At 40.6% G+C, this 18,650-nt stretch overlaps 1 protein-coding gene across 1 annotated transcript in view; it reads left to right on the forward strand.

The window, feature by feature from the left end:
* Positions 1-18,650, forward strand: part of PTPRZ1 (protein tyrosine phosphatase receptor type Z1) — a 102,364-nt gene that overhangs the window by 27,243 nt on the left and 56,471 nt on the right. Inside the window, exons 3-8 of the mRNA XM_035893713.1 lie at positions 9,418-9,597; positions 11,422-11,573; positions 13,060-13,155; positions 13,408-13,474; positions 17,521-17,678; positions 18,261-18,411. Coding sequence (XP_035749606.1) covers positions 9,418-9,597; positions 11,422-11,573; positions 13,060-13,155; positions 13,408-13,474; positions 17,521-17,678; positions 18,261-18,411 — 804 coding nt within the window. The remainder of the gene's footprint in view (positions 1-9,417; positions 9,598-11,421; positions 11,574-13,059; positions 13,156-13,407; positions 13,475-17,520; positions 17,679-18,260; positions 18,412-18,650) is intronic.

An 18,650-nucleotide genomic window follows, 5' to 3' on the forward strand; every position in this document is an offset into this window, starting at 1 on the left:
TGGGACTACATCAACGATCACTCACTAGACTGATGCTAAATGCTGCACTTGAAGGAGATTATTGCTTCCTCTTTCTTTGCTCCAGCTGACGGCCCTTTAAAGTGCATTTTTTTGGTCTGTTGAGAATTGGTGCAAGCTTTGAGGCTACACCAGTTTTGGCATATGAGGCTGTTACATTTCTAACAGAATGGTACTGGCATGATATGGGGCAGAGGGAGGTACCTCCGTAAGCTTCATTTATGCCCACATTCACCAACAGAAAGGTGATCTACGTTCACTTGTTCTCTGCGCAGTAGCTGCAAGTTTGGGAGTAAGCTTTACTTCTGGGAAGTACAGCTGAACTGTGATGGGGCTGTACCCTCTTGGAAAGCTGTTGCTTTTCTTTTGCAAATCAGGGTGGCTTTAGAGGACAAAGCCTGGGATTGTCCCATTTTATTCATCCTTCCCTGGTAGCAGTATGCCAAATAACTCAAAAAGAGGCGGGGGTCCTCTTCTTGTGGAAGATCAAACAGGCCTATGTCATTGCCATGACACAAAATTGACAGCTAATTCTATGATATCCAGCATAAAAAAAAGTGCAACCATAGGGTATATGAAATGAAATCCCAGGCCATGTTTCTCAGTGCTGGCCAAAAGGCATCGCCTATTCCTTAGCCTAAAAGTGAGTCAGCTCCATGTATTCCAGTTCTTTTTTCAGCTCTGATTATTTGTGATCTTGGGATTAGCTTTGTCACTCAACAGTGTTGTATTCAGTTTCATGACCTTAAGCATTACTAAAGGTAAGGGAAATCATCACTACAACCTGAATTCCTCTGAGCAAGGTTTAGAAGTATTGAGGGCTTCCATTTAGGGCTTCATATATTGTCAAAATTAAATAAAAGCAGGAGGAAGAATGTGTTTCTTTTTTACTGGACAGTTTCCCATTTGGCGCTGTACCAAATTTCTTCCTTGATACTTACTTGAAAAATATAGCTTAGATCTTAACACTACATTAATTATAAAAAATTACTTGGCACATTTTCATTATATATTGCTACATGATTCTCTAGCAGCACTTATATGCAAATTCAGGAGCAATGGGATGAGAATAATAGAAAAGAGGTATCTGAAAAGGTTGGCTGAGTTTCTCCCATAATCCTTCTCCTAGTCTAAACAGCTATCCCATTGAGTGCAAATGGAGCATCGGTGGTAATCTGTATTTCTCTGGCATCGAAGTGTTTGATTATGTATTTTCTAACTAGCCCGCAATGGCCAGATTTATCAGGGAATGAAAGAAGGAGAAGAGGAACAGCAAACAGTGGCTATATTGAAAGAAAGCTGTCCATTGGCATTTCTCCTCCTACGCATTTGCTCAGTAATTCACTTAGTCGCACTATGAATCATTATCAGACTGACTCCCAGGAAGAAGACTCACCAGACAGCCGCTATATTAATAAAACTGATTACATTTTCTGTTGTATCTCAACAACTGTAGTTTATTCTATCTGATGGTTTTTTTCTGTGGGGATAAAGTGAAAAAACAGAACATTTTCCTCACTCGATTGCTTTTTGGTTATTTTGTTGAGCAATGTCTCAGTGACTGTAGATGTGAAGGATGCATAAAGTTTATGTTCAAATAAATAAACAAAAAATGAAAGAAAGATCCGATAATCTGAAGATAACAAAATGTTTCATCAGAATTTTCCTGACTCATCTTCTATGTTAGATTTCAATAAGGGGTAAGCGGTTCAACATATTTTAGTTGAGGAACAGAGAAGATGAACATACCAGAGTTCAGCTGAAGACAGGTTAGTGCTGTTCCATCTTTTGGGGTATTCGCCTCAGGAAAAGTCCATATTTGTCTGTGTTTATACAGTACATACTGTCTTTTTTGTATGCACATATACACAATACACAGAATACCATGTAGGTATGCTGATACTTAGAGAAAAAAAATGGCAAATAAGGCACTAAACAGAATAATAGATTAGCTTGCCTGAGTGCATCTAGTTGCAACGGAACTAGAATTTTTTGTTGATTCTGTTTGCCTTATTTGAAATATTACACCCTACAGTAAGAAATGTATTACATTTGTTTCTCTGTCACTGTATGTGTGCCAAAAATATCCATGGGATAAATATAGAATCATAGAATGTTTTGGGTTGGAAGGGACCCCTAGAGGTCATCTAGTCCAACCCCCCTGCAGTGAGCAGGGACACCGCTAACTAGATCAGGTTGCTCAGAGCCCCATCCAACCTGGCCTTGAATGTTTCCAGGGATGGGGCCTCCACTACCTCTCTGGGCAACCTGTTCCAGTGTTTCACCACCCTTATTGTAAAGAATTTCTTCCTTATATGTAGTCTAAACCTACCCTGTTTTAGTTTAAAACCATTACCCCTTGTCCTGTCACAGCTGGCCCTACTAAAAAGATTTTCCCCATCTTTCCTATAGGCCCCCTTTAGGTACTGAAAGGCCACAATCAGGTCTCCCCGCAACCTTCTTTTTTCCAGGCTGAACAAGCCCAACTCTCTCAGCCTGTCCCCATAGGAGAGGTGCTCCAGCCCTCGGATCATTTTTGTGGCCCTCCTCTGGACCCGCTCCAACAGTTCCATGTCCTTCTTGTGTTGAGGGCTCCAGAGCTGGACACAGTACTCCAGGTGAGGTCTCACCAGAGCAGAGTAGAGGGGCAGAATCACCTCCCTCGACCTGCTGGCCACGCTTCTCCTGATGCAGCCCAGGGTACGGTTGGCCTTCTGGGCTGCCAGTGCACACTGCCGGCTCATGTCCAGCTCCTGCTCCTGCTCATTTACTTTATTAGTGTTGAACTTTGAGGGTTTAAATGCTATTAAACTTTTCTGGAGTGGCCATCCAGTTACTATGTGGGCTGACTCTCTTTAACATAACCAGTATAATTTCATTTTTGAACACTTGACCTAGACATTGGCAAGCAATCCAGTCTTGGAAAACCCACAAGCAATTAAATCACTGAGACGGGCATAATAATTAGCTAAGCCCAAACCTGGAAGACAAAACTCCTTCTCTGTAGCTGTAACTCTGTCCTGACAAGTAATTTCACCCGTCAAAGTCTGGGCTTTTTTAGCCTGAAGAATTTTTATAAACTTTATGAGACTGATCATGAACAGGCTTTGGGGATAATTGGGGTTTCTGGAGGGGAAAAACACAAAACCCCAAAATCCTTACAATGAAGATCAAGATGAAGCAGAAATGTTGTCTTCTAGTCAGTAGTATGTAAAACTTAAACCTTCCATTTTTTTGATAACCAAAATGTTTCCCTAGAATGCAACGTGTTATGTCATGCCCTTTGTAATATGAGCTATGGTAACATTCACAAGATTAGTATTGGCAGAACTTCTCTCTTTGGGCCAGTAGTGCACTCATCCAGAATGTGAATTGAAATCATTCTTCTGCCTTGGAGGATTAGAGACTGCATTGTGCAACTTTTGGTAATAAGCTAAATGCCGTAGCTATTAATGGTATGAAGCATCCTGAGGTTTGTTGATCTCTGTCTCCTCTGTTCAGCCAGTTCAGATGCATTATCTAAATAGTGAAGCAGAAATAAAGAGGGGGAAAAAATAGCTCTACAGTTTGGTGTTCATAGCAATATTAACTGGACATCTAAATTTAAACTTTGTCCCAGTGTAAGTACCCACATCTTTTCAGGGCCTTATTTCTGATTTCTTGTATCTTGGGTAGATGTGTATGCTCTAAAAAAAACCCCTCGAAATCACTTAACACTTCAAAGTAGTAAGTCAATAACATTTTTGATACTGCAAATCCATTATTAACAGTCCACACAGAGGGGATATCCTTCATCTCCTGTATGTGTCCAGTCTATATTTATAAAAGTAATGATATAATTGTGAAAGCAAAAGCTGATGAAAAATGGAGGGGAAGAAATTAAGTGGAAGAAAAGAATCCATCTCTTTTCTGCTGTCTTTCATCTGTAACATAAACCCTAGGGTTCACATCACTTTAAATCATGAAATAATAAATGAGGTAGGAGCAATGGAAAACCTGAATCAGACCTATGATTATTTCTGTACTACCCATTATAGCCTGTTTGAGAAGCAGCATTTATACTCTGTAACTGGTTAGAATCCAAAATTTACACAGTCTTATATTGTATCCCTATTTCTGTCTTAACAGTAGATGTCTAACAGTGATGATGTTAACCTCCCTGTGTTTCAAAGCTTACGCTTGTGAAGGAAGTAGGGCTTCTTCACCAATATTAAAAGCATTTCTTTTTCTGTAACTGTCATTAAAGCTAGAGCTTCTTATAGTTCCTGAGGGGGCACATGCTAGGAGTACGCCCATTCAGGAGAAACATGATCCTAATAAGAGCTAAGAATGCAAACTCTGCGATGTCAAAACAACCGTTACTAAAGTGAAGCGCTGGGAAGTAGAATTTTCCAAGTAAAACATATCTCCTCACCAATGCAATTTTCTGGCATCATTATTAATCCCATAAAGCCCAAAGCATTATTTTTAAGATTGTATTTTTTCAGAAACTACATACATATTCAGTACAAAGAATAAATGCAGAGTATTTGTTTTGCCTATTCAGAATCCCATTCATTGGATTTGAGGTTTACATTTTGAGTTCTTTATGTATATTTTCCATCGATTGAAAAATATATCTTCCATTTTTCTTAAATTGTATATGACATTCAGCCAGTACTGTTACCTGGTAGTCAACAGCAGTACTCACAATGAAGGTTTACAGTCCAGCAGACACCCACGTCATAGTGCATAGAGCACCCTGAGAAACCCCTCTCCTGGCAAGTTCCCCCTCAGTTTCACAGCTTGTCTTCAGCCCTGCTCACTCTTTCAGCCTGCACAGGTTACCCCCACGCAGAGCGTTGTTTGACAGATGCTTTTCTTTCAAGTATTTTTACAAAAGGCAGAAGTGCAGTAACAACCTAGTGGGCCAGATCATCTAAAGACAGCAGTGGATAGAAGTGGAGGATGAAATGAGAATTGGATGCTCATTGCAGGGATGGGATCGCTGGGGCTTAAGATGAGGAGCAGAGTTAGGCATGAACATTTCCTAGAAAAGATGGTAGGAAAGTTTTCTTTGGACATTCTACCCTGGGCAAGAGTGGTAAAGGTTATGGTATAGGCAATCTTCCTTTATCTTGTTTGGGCTCATTTTCATTCACTGTGAATTGTGGGTTACTTCTTCAGAGCTGACAGCTTTGACAAACATTGCTTCCTCTGCGCACTCTTCAAGATCTATTGTGCACATTTTTATTCTCCTCAGATTTCCAAAGCACAGTTTGGAGGAATTCATTTTCAAAGCTCAGTTTCAACAATGTTTTTCAAAATGGCTGGCACTGCTTTGATTTATGATTTCCATCATAACACCTACAGTAAAACAATCTGCTCTTGTTTAAAAACATTTCATTCTTTCGCTTTTACTTTGGCTTTCTGCAAGTCATGTAAACTGCAGCAGTTTCACCACCTGCTCCCTACACCGGCTGCATTTACGTTAATGCTTTAGTTCAGATCAGGAGTGGACTTCTGAAACAAACTTCCGGGCTGCTCCCTACTTCCCAAGCTTTGGTTCGCAAAGTAGAGTTGTCTCACAGCATGTGACATGGATTCACCTCAACTGATAATAAATAGGAGATGTGCAGCAGGAACGTACCTAATGCACTTCAGCTGCTGATGGGCATTCAGCCCATGGGACCAGACAGAGCTAGGCTGAGGTAAAAACCTTCCGAAAGGCATATGGTATGGACATCTGGACCTCAATCCCAACTGTTTCACTCTACAAATCCACTCATATTGGTCTTCACTACTTGCTAATACAGACAAAACTATTATCTGCTCCAACGTTTGCAGAATTTATGCATAAACGTGTATTTTGCTGCTCACATGTAATTTGGAACATCATGACTGAACTGGAATTCCCCATGTTCTTGCCCCAGACCAGAGCCTGCCATTGGTTTCCGTCCATAGCTTTTGATCAAAGCTACAATTTCACAGAAGTTATGCAAGTGTGATTTTCCTCTTGACATACACAGATCTTGTTCCTCGTTACTGAGCTCAATATCATTTTTATCTCAGAAAGAGAGCTTCCACATTGCCTGTGTTCCTCAGTGCCGAGATCGCTTGTACTTCTGCAAATGTAAGCGATACTGGTGTCCTTTGCTTATGTAGCTTTTTCAGTTACGCCAGCTGCTGGACCGCAAAGAAGAAGACTGATTAAAAGTTGTCAAACACCTATTCAGGTTTGCCAGCAGGAGCATTGATTTGGAGCATTCAGTTAATTTGTCGTAGCGGGAAGTCTTATCTCTTGTCCTCTGCAACCATGAACTTTTTTTTTCATTTATCTTTGGTTGATTTCAAGCTAGCATTCATACAGGTAGGATAGATATTTTTCTTTTTATCGACCAGAGAGTAGCTGAAACAGTATTTGCATCTTTTTCATACAAAATATACATAGATCACCTTCTTACCATGACTATTGGTGAGTGTATGGCAATATGTAATTACATGAAAATCACTGTTCTAAAACTTTCTTTGGGGCATAAAGATTCAGAGATGCTGTAAGATTCCAGTAAGCTGTAAACAACAAAGTTCTTTATGGAAGGAGAATCTTTTTATTATAATCACTTCCTTGACTGAATTGCCTTTGTTTCTACACAGAAAGAAGGCAGAATATCATCAGGTCTTTTTAGCAAGCCCATCTCGTAGGCTTGAGGCCTTTCTGGGGGACAGGAAATAATGTTTGTCACCTCACCAAGCTTCTGATTTCCTTCATTTCTTTCTGGCAATACTTATGAGAAACTTCACATCCAGAGTGAAAGAACAAACTTCCTTGGCTGGGCCACAGTATCGCCGTACTGCCTACAGCCAGCATCCTACCTAACTCCGTGTGCCCTCGCGCAGGACGTTGTGATGGATTACAGTGTTGGCATGACATGGTCTTCTGGGATGAGCTAAGATTACTGCTGTTATGATTAGCTTCACGCTGGGAATTTGTTATATTACACACTGAGGCACAGATAACAACTGTCAAGTCAAAGAATTTACATTCTACGTAACAAAAGCACAAAATACGAAACTCTGAAGGTTTCTCTAATTTTAATATATTTGTTTTTATTGAATGTGATAGTGGATAGCAGGGAATTTTAAGGAAAGGTGCAAAAATGGGACAGTGGCATTCATCAAAAGCAGCATGGAAGGAAGTACCCAAAAGTACACTGGTGGGAGAGAGAAGAGAGAGGTGTTTTCAGTCACTTCTAATGTCAGTAGTGGAAACGTGTGTTGGGAAAAGATTGGTGATGCTGTCCTGAAGGAGAGACTGCAGGTGAGCAGTGGGAGTGGGTATGTCAGTGGAAAGAGAAAGGAGATTTCTACTGCCTTGGGGCAACAGCAGGAGCCCAGGGAAGTCTTGGGCTGTGGCAAAAGGAAGGAGCAAAAGAACCAGAGCATGGAGCGGGGAGTGCAGCCTAACTCAGAGGGACAGCCATGGGCATCCAGCCCAGCCCAATCTGGCAGAGACTTTCAAAGAGCCAGGGAGGGCTCTAAAGAGTTTGCTGCAGCTTGGAAAATCACCGAGCTGGCTGAAAGCACAGCGGGAAACAAGGGCCTGTCTGCAAGGATGCAGGGGGCAAGCCGAGAATTGTTATTTCTGTCCTGTCTGACCCTGCTGGAAGGCTTTTCTGCTTAAAAGTTAATGATTCTAATTTATATTTAACTAAAATTGGCTTTCTTGTTTTTAAAAGCCTTCAATATTTGTCATAAAATCCACTGTAGAAGATCTGAGAAGATTAATTTCCAAGTTTTGGTTGACTTGGGCTCAGAATTTTAGGGAAGCTTTTGTGAGAGAAGGTGAAATATTAGCCACTCTTTTCTTATGCAAAGCACGTTAGAAATCACGATGTCGCATTGTTTGTCCAGGTGATAACTGACAGCTAACGTCCAGGACAACTGTGACTTGAGGAGGAGCTGGAAGCTTACTCCCAAGTGCCATTCGCAAAAGGGACCCCTGCTTGCTCGGTACAGGGCTCTAATCCCCACCTGCAGGATATTCAGATTCATAAGCCTGTGACTTAAACCCGTTTTGGTTTGCTGGGCTGTTGTGCCTAACAGTCTCTTCTGTTGCTGTTTGCCAGAAGTAGATGGGTTGATATACCACCTGACCTGCAGTAAGTCTGATGCAGCAAGGCGATACTGGTAACTCGCTTGACTTGATACTTGTTGAATAATTTGGCTCGGGTTTGTTTCTAGGTAGCTAGCTATCCAGATGAGCATCTTGTATGCCTGCCTATCGTCATGGTTACAGGCCTGGCTGCATCTCTTCTCCCCTTTCTGAGCTTTCTGAGTGCAATATGAGGGCTGTCCTTGCCTGGGGTACAATACAGCAAATCTTCCGCTCACAGACTTGGATGTAGCGCAGCAGCCTATAAATGAGCACGGGCTCATTTCAACAAGTCTAATGGAATTCAAATGTGTGCATTGGATGCACTAATATTAGCTCTTAACTGCTAGTAAGTGGGAAGCTAACTGAAGCAATTATATTTTCTTAGGCCTGTACAGTCAACTCTTGGTTTTAATTAGCCCTTTGAAGTGTTACCAGAATTCCCTGTTAGGAAAAAATATTTATATGTACGCAAACCCATAAACATACACAAAATACTGTATTATTTATATTGCTATTATGTAAAGAAAAGATTCTCAGAGCAGCTGCTAACCCCACACACTGATCTGTAGGGTGCTTGAGCATTTCCTATGGAAAATAATCAAGTCTTCGGTGGAGGACCTGCTGTCTGTGTCCATGTTGTCTATGTCTGAACTAGCCACAGTGAAATGCCGTGCAGCATACATGTGCCCTCCGGGGGCAAAGCCAGGCTGTCCCCCCAGAGCATTGCTAACCTTTCTCCTTTTTCAGGGTAGAATCACTTTACCTTTTTCTCTCTGTGTAAGGATTTTCTAAAAGATCTTATTACTTTTATTTACTTAAAAATCTTATTGGATGGCTGACTTCATTGGGCAGAAGGAACCTTGATGACATCCCTATGATTAAGAGAGTTATTTGGAAAGGGGGTTTTGCAGTAATTCCCAAGTTTTTTTGAACACCAATTTCTTTCAACTGAAAGTTTTTTTTTCCCCCTGTTTTATTTATTATATCTGTATATTGTGTGTGAGGGCTTTTTTGTTGTTTTCTGCTCTCCCTAGAGATTCATGAGCACGTACGTGTGATGTCTAAAATGGTCAAAAAGTGATTTAACTGTTGAAGGTAGGATGCAATGGTAGGTATACTAAGTATTGCTACAGATGAGGCCTAAAATAAGGGCAGGTACTCTGATCACGGACTGCAAACTGTGTTTTAACTTTCCCACATTAAAAAAATATACGTATGCCAGTTTAGCTTTTAAATGTATTTACCCCAAATGTTTTGATTTCTAGGAACTTTGAACCAAAAGAACTGGGGAAAAAAATACTCAGCCTGCAATGGTGCCAAACAATCTCCTATTAATATAGATGAAGATCTTACCCAAGTAAATGTGAATCTGAAGAAACTTAAATTCCGTGGATGGGAAAAGGAAACTTTGGAAGATACTTTCATTCGCAACACTGGCAAAACAGGTAAAAAGTCAGATTTCATGTTTGGAGTTAAATGAGGTCAGAAAAGTGATATAGGACAGACAATCAAGCAAAGGCTTTTAATGAAACATTTTCATTTCACTTTTCCTTAGCTGGTGCTTTCTGAATGTATTCATTAAATAAAAAAGCAGGTGATGACAAAGGCCAAGCATGCTAGAGGAATCACATGAATGAAAATTATGAGCACAGACAGATAGAACCAAAGCAATCACACTCCCGTCATGAGCACTTCACTAAAGCTAAACAGTAGTTTAGCATTTCCTATGAAATAATGAGAATTATTACTACATATCTGCAATCTGTAACAGGTATACAAAGATGGTTTTTTAAAAGTGTGAATAAATTACCTACTCATCTGGAAGCACCTCATGGATGAGTTGTGGTTTCAAAATACTCAGGATGGGATTAATCTCACCTACACACAGACACCTGTAATGTAGATGCTTGCGCCTGAATTACTCGCTTAGACTTCTTCTTACAGTCACTGAAGAGAAATAGGTGCTTTTATGGTCCGATTTATCTTGCCTGTCTTAGAAATATATGGTAGAAAGAAGTGATTTATGCCTACAAGTGCCTATTTCTTCCAGCTATAAAAGAAGCTTATGGTGGCATTTACATTGTCAGACAAATCTTTTTGCAACCACTTATAAATCCAGGATAGCAGTAACTAAAAGCTGCTTGTTGAAAGTACTGTTTCCTGTTTCGGGCACAGGTATGGAGGAAGGAATCTGTTAACAACTGTCTTTGACCTTCTACCAGTTCCAGTGGGACACCTAGACCAGGCTTTTTTTTTTATTTATTTTATTTTATTTTACTTCACTTTATTTTATTTTAGTGACATTTTTCCTAATTTCTGTTCTTGGCCCCATCATGTACTTCCTACATACTGCTCCACAAATCAGTTCCTTCCCTCTTGCCATACTAGCTGAGATAAATGTCCATTTGTCTTTTCAAGAGATCCCTGAGGAAACATTCTTCAAAGTCCATAGAAGTGAACTGAGCTCTTCCTCATCTACAGCAATTCAGATATTATAAAAGGAACTGCTAAGCTCTGCACTTAAAAATGTCTTCAAGGTTTTGAGGAAAGGAATGTAATGAAACTGAACTCCATTTGTGCTGGTTTAGTAAGAGGTCAAACAGTTCACAGTCACTGGAGGTGGGAAAGATGAATGTGGAGCTTCGGTCTATTCCACCCTGCCCATTCCGTCCAGAAGACAAATGCTCAGTCCCACCTACAGTTTGTGTCCAGCTGTGTCCAGCTGAAGACCTATCATCACCTTCTCCCATGGGAGACTGCTCCACAGCTAAGGGGTCTCACAGACTCCTAGGAACTGGCTAAAATTTTCTTGTCTTGTGTTGCCTAATGATTTGTATCTAGAATTGTGATAATAATGGGAGAGGGTATTTTCCTTTTTGTTAAAAACACAGGTGCTTTCAGGAAGCTCTGTATGTCAGGGATTTCTTTTCTTAGTCAGATTGGTGGCTAAGTCAGTTTTCTGAGCATTTTTAGCATAGTTCTGTGGCTAGTTTCAGAAGATAGGAGACCAATCTAATAGTGTACTTCATTGGATGACTATTTTATGAATTGCAGCATGAAATGAAATATATTTCTCCATGCTAATAGTGAATTACCACACTTCTTAGTTTAAGTAACCAATTGCCTGTCAAATTGCTTATGAAATACAAGGAAATAAGTGTACCATATTTATCTTTTAGCACCTAATACTGAAAAATGAGAGTCATAGATGCATTGGCTGGCTTTTATATTGACACTCCTTTTTTTCCCCACTCTCTCTCTTTGTTTAGTGGAAATTAACCTGACAAATGATTATTTTGTAAGTGGAGGTGGGTTAGACACCGTATTCAAAGCAAGCAAGATCACTTTTCACTGGGGAAAATGCAACGTGTCATCAGACGGATCAGAACATAGTTTAGAAGGACAAAAATTTCCTCTTGAGGTAAAGTACAGAATAGTTTTTGACGATTTTGATGATCTGACATTCTGCAAAAAGTAATACTGTTCGCTAAATACCTTTGTTTACCACTTGATTAAGGTCTACTTGCAAATATAGTCATTCACTTAAATCCAAATTAATAATCTTTAAATGATGCATTTTAGAAGGGCAGTATAAGGCGTTATTCCGTGGTGTGTTGAGAATGTCTAAACTGTGCGGTTTTGCACATCTTCTAAGATGGCATTAGAAGTCGGTTCTGCTAATCTGACAAAGTCCAAGCTCCCACTAACAGTTAAACTCCTATGAGTTTGGCCCATCATATTCCACAGCAGCCGGTTGTTTAAAGTATAAATGGACTTTTCAAAGCTGGGGCTTTGCTGAGAGCCCATGGGCACCGTACAGCCTTACCGAGACAAAGCCTGGCCCATGTCGCTGGGCTGGAAGGAGCTGGTGGTGGTGTGCCAGGAGCCACCACGTGAGAGCAGGTCCTGGGTGCGGCTGCATTCACAGGCAGCCAGGCCAGCGTACCCCTGGCTGGTTTGGCAGAATAGCTTGCAGCAACATGGTGATGGGGTGGAGGAGAGGAGCAGCTCTCATTGAGATCCATGAGGGTGCTCTGCAGACCAAACTTTCAACCCTCAACATGGCACTGTGGTCATTTTCCAGTTAAAAAGATGTAGTTGTGGCAGGCAACCATGCTGCTGCTCACTCCGAGCACTTTGGACTTCTATGTCAGAGCAATGCCATAGAGCTAAGGCTGTCCTGTACACCATGGACAGCTGTGAGGCAGGGGCTCTCCCTGGGCAGTATCATTCCCTTTACCTGATTAGCCATTTAAAAACTCCCAATCACACTCCACTTGTCGTGCCAAGGCATTGAAGAGAATATTCTCTTCCATCATCATGACATGAAAAGCTAGTAGGAGCAGGACACTCCCCTATTCATGCTGGTGAGCCGGCACTGGACGAGATTTCCCAATTGCATCTGGAGAAAGAGAGGAAGGGGTGCAACAAACCCAATGCCCATGACAGCAGTCAAATGTGGGCACAAAATACTTGGTAATCTTTTATTACCAACACTTCTCTACATTTACTGCAAGGCAGATGCAGTAGGGACATCTTGCCTTGTTATTCATGTTTTACCACTGATTTCAAGATTCATCTCACCTGAGTACTCTACGTTAGATGTCCAGTATCAGCAAGTTGTCTCAGCTTACTGTATTATTCTCGGACAGTGTTGTGCTCCCCGAAAGAGTAACTCCTGCATACTTAGTGGGTTTCCAGGAGAGGTTTTTAGATAGCTAACAGCTATCAGCTGATGAATTCCATTCTATATCTTCAGATAACGCATGTGAGATAGATAAAAAATCCCGTATAGTTGTAATTAAATTCATTGCTTGGAAATTTTTTCTCAAAATGAGTATATAAATAACTGCATTTCTTTTTTAATTTTTTGCATGTCTAACATTTGAATGTATTTTTATTTGCAGATGCAAATCTACTGCTATGATGCAGATCAGTTTACAAATTTTGAAGAGGCAGTTAAAGGAAATGGAAAGTTAAGAGCTTTATCAATTTTGTTTGAGGTAAACAAAGTATATCTTTGTGTCATTAAACTAGCTTTGAAACACGGCAGATGTTCAAACTGAATTTAACTGGTTCCAGTGTGTGATCACTGAGTTAAAAATTTGCATATATCTTTCTAATGTATTCTTACAGAAAAGCAAATGGGCAAAATGTGTTTGTTCTGTCATCTATAATTTTGATGGTAAATTGCAACTTTTAATTTTTTTTTCATGAAGCCTTACTGTTAAAAAAATGCCATTTCTTTTTAACAGATTGGGGTGGAAGATAATCCAGATTATAATTCAATCATTAATGGAGTAGATAGTGTTAGTCGTTTCGGTAAGTGTGCCTGCATGTTTTATTGATTACTGATTAGACTAAATTCCATGTGAGTGTAATTATGAAACCTTAAAGACACCAGGAAGCACAGTTGTCTAGAGCTCAGCCATGTCTGTTTTGTTAGAAACAACAAAAGTCATCGGATAGACTAGAGGGCTGGGCAATCACCAACTGTGTGAAATTTAACATGAGCAAGTGCCAGATTCTGTGCCTGGGACAGAGTAATCCTGGTTATACATGCAAACTGGGGCATGAGAGTCTGGAGAGCAGCCCAGTGGAAAGAGATCTGGGGGTTTGGGTTGATGGCAAGTTGAATATGAGTCAGCAGCATGCCTGGGCAGCCAAAAGGACCAACCAGGTCCTGGAGTTCATTGAGCACAGCATCAGTAGCCAGTTGAGGGAGGTTGCTGTCCAACTCTACACTGCACCAGTGCGGCCCTGCCTCGAGTACTGTGTGCAGCTTTGGTGCCTCAATAATTAAGAAGGACATCAAGCTATTAGAGTGCATCCAGAGAAAGGCAACCAAGATGGTGAAAGGTCTCAAGGACAAGACTTAGGAGGAGTGGTTGAGGTCACTTGGTTTGTTCACCTTGGAGAAGAGAAGGCTGAGGGGTGACCTCATAGCAGGTCTACAACTTCCTCAAGGTGGGCAGCGGAGGGGGAGGTGTTGATCTCCTCTCTGGTGACCAGCAATAGGACTCAAGGAAATGCAATGAAGCTGCATCAGGGGAAATTCAGACTGGACATTAGGAAAAGATTGTTCACTGAGAGGGTGGTCGGTCACTGGAGCAGGTTCCCAGGGAAGTGCTCACAGCACCAAGCCTGTCAGAGTTCAAGGAGCATCTGGACAATGCTCTTAGTCATATGGTTTAGTGTTAGGTAGTCTTGCAAGGAGCAGGGAATTGGACTCAATGATCCTTATGGGTCCCTTCCATCTTGAGATAGTCTATGGTTCTATGATTTATTTACCCCGAGACTGAATATTTTTTAACAACAGCAGTAAGTGTAAATGGATAAATATAACTATCATAAGGAGTTTGCAACTCCTTAAATGCTAAATCAAGGCAAATGTCTGATTTTTCTTAAGAGTTTTCTTGATCATACATTTCTGTATTTTTATATGTGGTTGGAAGCCAAATAGCCCTGTTGCAGCCATCCAAGATGTGTCTTACAAGTATGAGACCATATGAATATCAGTATTCAGTAGACTCAGCAGAGATTCTTTTTTCAGTAGCTGCTGTGTAAATCTGAAATAATCTGATTAGACTATATTTGTATTAGCATTATTCAAACCAAACATTGATACTTTGGTGTTTTAGAATTCCTTGCGGTTTCACATCAAAGCACATAGGCTTCAGGGTGGTGCATGAGGAGATCTGGCTCTGTTTCTAACTCAGTTTCATGGTGGCTTTGCAGAAGAATAAACATGTATGAGCACTGTCTTGAACAGGGATGTTTTCTTACATCACGGCCATGACCTTAAGTAAATAGCTAACTTTGTCTCAGTTTTCCTATGTGTAATGATGCTTGAGCTTTGTAAAGCCCCTTAAGATAGATAGGTTGAAAGTGTAAAAAGCTGTTTGTCCACTATTTTAAAAGCTTTCAAAAGTAAGACACTAAAATCAAGATTGTTTTTCTCCAGAAAACAAACAACATTCAACAAATATAAAGGGGCGAAACTTTCATACATTACAAAGACAGAGGAGGGGAAAATATAAAGCAGTTAAGATTCATTATCTTTGTGTGCCATCTTCTGTGTAACACAAAGGGGAATGAGTAATACATCAAGGCAGATACTGTCCTACAGCCTTGGAAGGAGCTGTAAAACTATCAGCAGCAAGATTCAAGATACATCCACTACATGGCACTTTAACAATGAGTAGAATATCGTTTTCTTGAATAAAATGCAAATGAGCTCTGAAAATTCAGGTCATGCCTAAATCAAGTTGTTCCTTCTGAAGAAAAGTGAATAGCACACAGTCTGTCCTTGTCTGCAATGTGCATGGCGTGTCCTTGCCAGTCATACCTGTATTGTGCTTATTTCAATCACAGTTGCTGAGTTCTCAAGCTCTGCAGAGGAGCAGTCCTGTTCCTTCTGGACAAGCTGTTTCTCATCATTCTTTTTAGGTGTGATTTTAGAATCTTGGCTGTCAATCACATTAAAGGGCATTTTAAAATCCAAAGTTTCAAAACCTATAGCAGGATTCTTACTATAAATGAGAAGTTTCATGTCTCCAGGCATCTATATAAAATGGACTGGCCAGATATTTTTACTGAAGGAAGAATGCGTTAACTAGACACATACCAGATAGCCATGATAGCTTCTGTCTGAAGGTTGATTAACATGTTGACAGGAGAAGTAGAAGGCTCCACAGAGGGATCTGGTCTGGCTGGATCAGTGAGCCAAGGCCAATTGTAATGAGGTTCAACAAGGCCAAGTGCTGGGTCCTGCACTTTGGTCACAACAATCCCATGCAGTGCTACAGGCTTGGGGAAGTGATCATGCCCCTGTACTTGGTGCTGGTGAGGCCGCACCTTGAATACTGTGTTCAATTTTGGGCCCCTCACTACAAGAAAGATGTTGCATTGCTGGAACATGTCCAGAAGAGAGCAACAAAGCTGATGAGGGGTCTGGAGCACAGGTGTGATGAGGAGCAGCTGAGGGAACTGGGGTTGTTTTGCCTGGAGAAGAGGAGGCTGAGGGGAGACCTTATCGCCCTCTACAACTGCCTGAAAGGAGGGTGTAGCGAGGTGGGGGTCGGTCTCTTGTCCCAGGTAACAAGTGATAGGACAAAAGCAAATGGCCTCAAGTTGTGCCAGGGGAGGCTGAGATTGGCTATTAGGAAAAATTTCTTCCCTGAACGGGTTGTCAAGCGTTGGAACGGGCTGCCCGGGGAATTGGCTGGGTCCCCGTCCCTGGAGGTATTTAAAAGACAGGTGGATGTGGAGCTTAGGGACATGGTTTAGAGGTGGACTTTGCAATGTTAGGTTAACGGTTGGACTTGATGATTTTAAAGGTCTTTTCCAACCTAAGTAATTCTGTGATTCTATATTCATAAGTGAATACTCATCATTTAAAATTATTAGCGTTCAAATCAAATAAGGTATATAAGGATCTACATTATTCCAAGGTGTAAAAAACAAGTATTATTTTGAATGCACCAGACAATAAGGCAGATAATTGTCACAAGATTGATAATTGTCACAGAGTGAAAAAATCTGCCTTGAGGAACTTGGTACCATTTCTGCCTATCTTTTTTTGCTGGACCCTACTTCCATATCAGCACAAACTTAGCTTTCTGTGGATGGACTCCCAGCCATTCCTCATGCATACTCCCAGCTGACAAGGTACCAGGTAAACTGCTGACCTGAAAGACATGGCGTTATTTTCACAGGACAACAATCAGAATGGTCGTACTCTCCTGGAGGAGGTCTTTGCATCCTTCTCTGCTTTGTGTAATGCTGTTACAGTTTTTCACTCTATTATCACCATTTTAAAAATCCCTGTTCCACAGAAATTCTGCTTCTGCCATCATGAGTAATACAACTCCCAGGTCTAACATGGCAACAATTCCCCAGGCAGTGATTTTCTGCAGGGGTTAAGATCCTGCAAGAAACTCAACAACTTGACCAAATTCAGGGAGACTTTGAAGACATGTCATGAGACCAAGAACAGGGATTTAACATATGTTTTCTTTGAAGTTCATGGGTGTGACAAAGATTTGGCATTGTGGACATGTACAAGTAAGCTTACAGGTGAACAAATTCTAGTGAATCAATGTACTGACTACTTTATTTATTACTGGAGTAACTCATTGCACCTTCTCAAGTAAACAAAGTTGTTATTGAACAGTACTTACTCAAACTAAGTAGAAAAGGCTTAGCAATTTATTTGTATGCTAGTGTCTCTGGAGGTCAAATTGTGAATAGTCTCAAAATTAGCATGTTCCTATGGTGGTAACTCTTTTGGGGAGTGTGATTTCTATTTATTCATGGCTTTTGCAGTATTTTAACTATGTGACTAAAAAACAAAATTTTTTTTTCAGGAAAACAGGCTGCCTTAGAACCATTTATTTTGCTGAGCCTTTTGCCGAATGCAACAGACAAATATTACACTTACAATGGGTCTTTATCAACTCCTCCTTGCTCTGAAACGGTTGAATGGATTGTATTTAAAGACACCATTAGTATTTCTGAAGACCAGGTAATTCGTTTAATGTAGTAAAACCAAGCAATCATACATAATACCAAAGAAAAGCAGTTGCCATTTAAATGTTAAAAGCTCATGACATGCATTGCCAGCCCAACAACCGGGCTTTTCTTTTAGCTAGTTTTAAATTTTCCATGCAGCCATTAAATTAGAAAGCATATATATTCCTTGAGTGTGTTATCTTTACCCTTTTTTAGTTCAGGACTAGATTCTGAGTCATTTCTTGCCTTAGAAGGGAGTAAGAACACACTTCCTAACTTTGCAGGCTGTCTGGACTTCTAGCCCAGATAAAGAGGAGTGGAAAACCCTCTTTCCATATTCCCCCAGCTAAATGATGGTGACTGGGCAGAGCATAGCTCCAACAGCAGAGTGGTTGAGAAATACAGGTGGAGTAAACCATTGTAACCCCATAAACCACCATACACTGCTGATATGGAGGAACAAAAGTTCAGTGCCACCCGTAGAACTCAACTGGGAGACTTTACCCAGAATCTTTTCCCTGGGGTTTTTGCCTGTTAGCAGAATCCGGTTAATTTGTTATGACTTCTGACTTCTTTTTTTTCTCACCTCTTCTAGTTAGCTGTATTCTGTGAAGTCCTTACAATGCAGCAGTCCGGCTATGTTATGCTGATGGACTACCTGCAAAACAACTTTCGAGAGCAGCAATATAAGTTCTTTGGACAAGTGTTTTCCTCTTACACTGGACAAGAAGAAATTCATGAAGCAGGTATTTACTGAACAGTCATTCCTCCCTTCACAGGTTGAAAGACAATTTTCAGTAAAAGATTCATCCTAGTAGGAAGATACTCATTTTAAATTGTGTAGAAAGTAGCATGCTGTATTTATTACTCATAAATCTATCACTTCAGAGAAAAAAACTAGCAATCATAAAACATGTCAGACTAAATGGAGTGGAAAATTAAATGCTTGTCTTGACCAAACGTTCAGTGAAGATCACGTCAGTTC

Source organism: Egretta garzetta, unplaced genomic scaffold (genome assembly GCF_000687185.1).
Source record: "Egretta garzetta isolate BGI_Z169 unplaced genomic scaffold, ASM68718v1 scaffold64, whole genome shotgun sequence".
Lineage (NCBI taxonomy): Eukaryota > Metazoa > Chordata > Aves > Pelecaniformes > Ardeidae > Egretta > Egretta garzetta.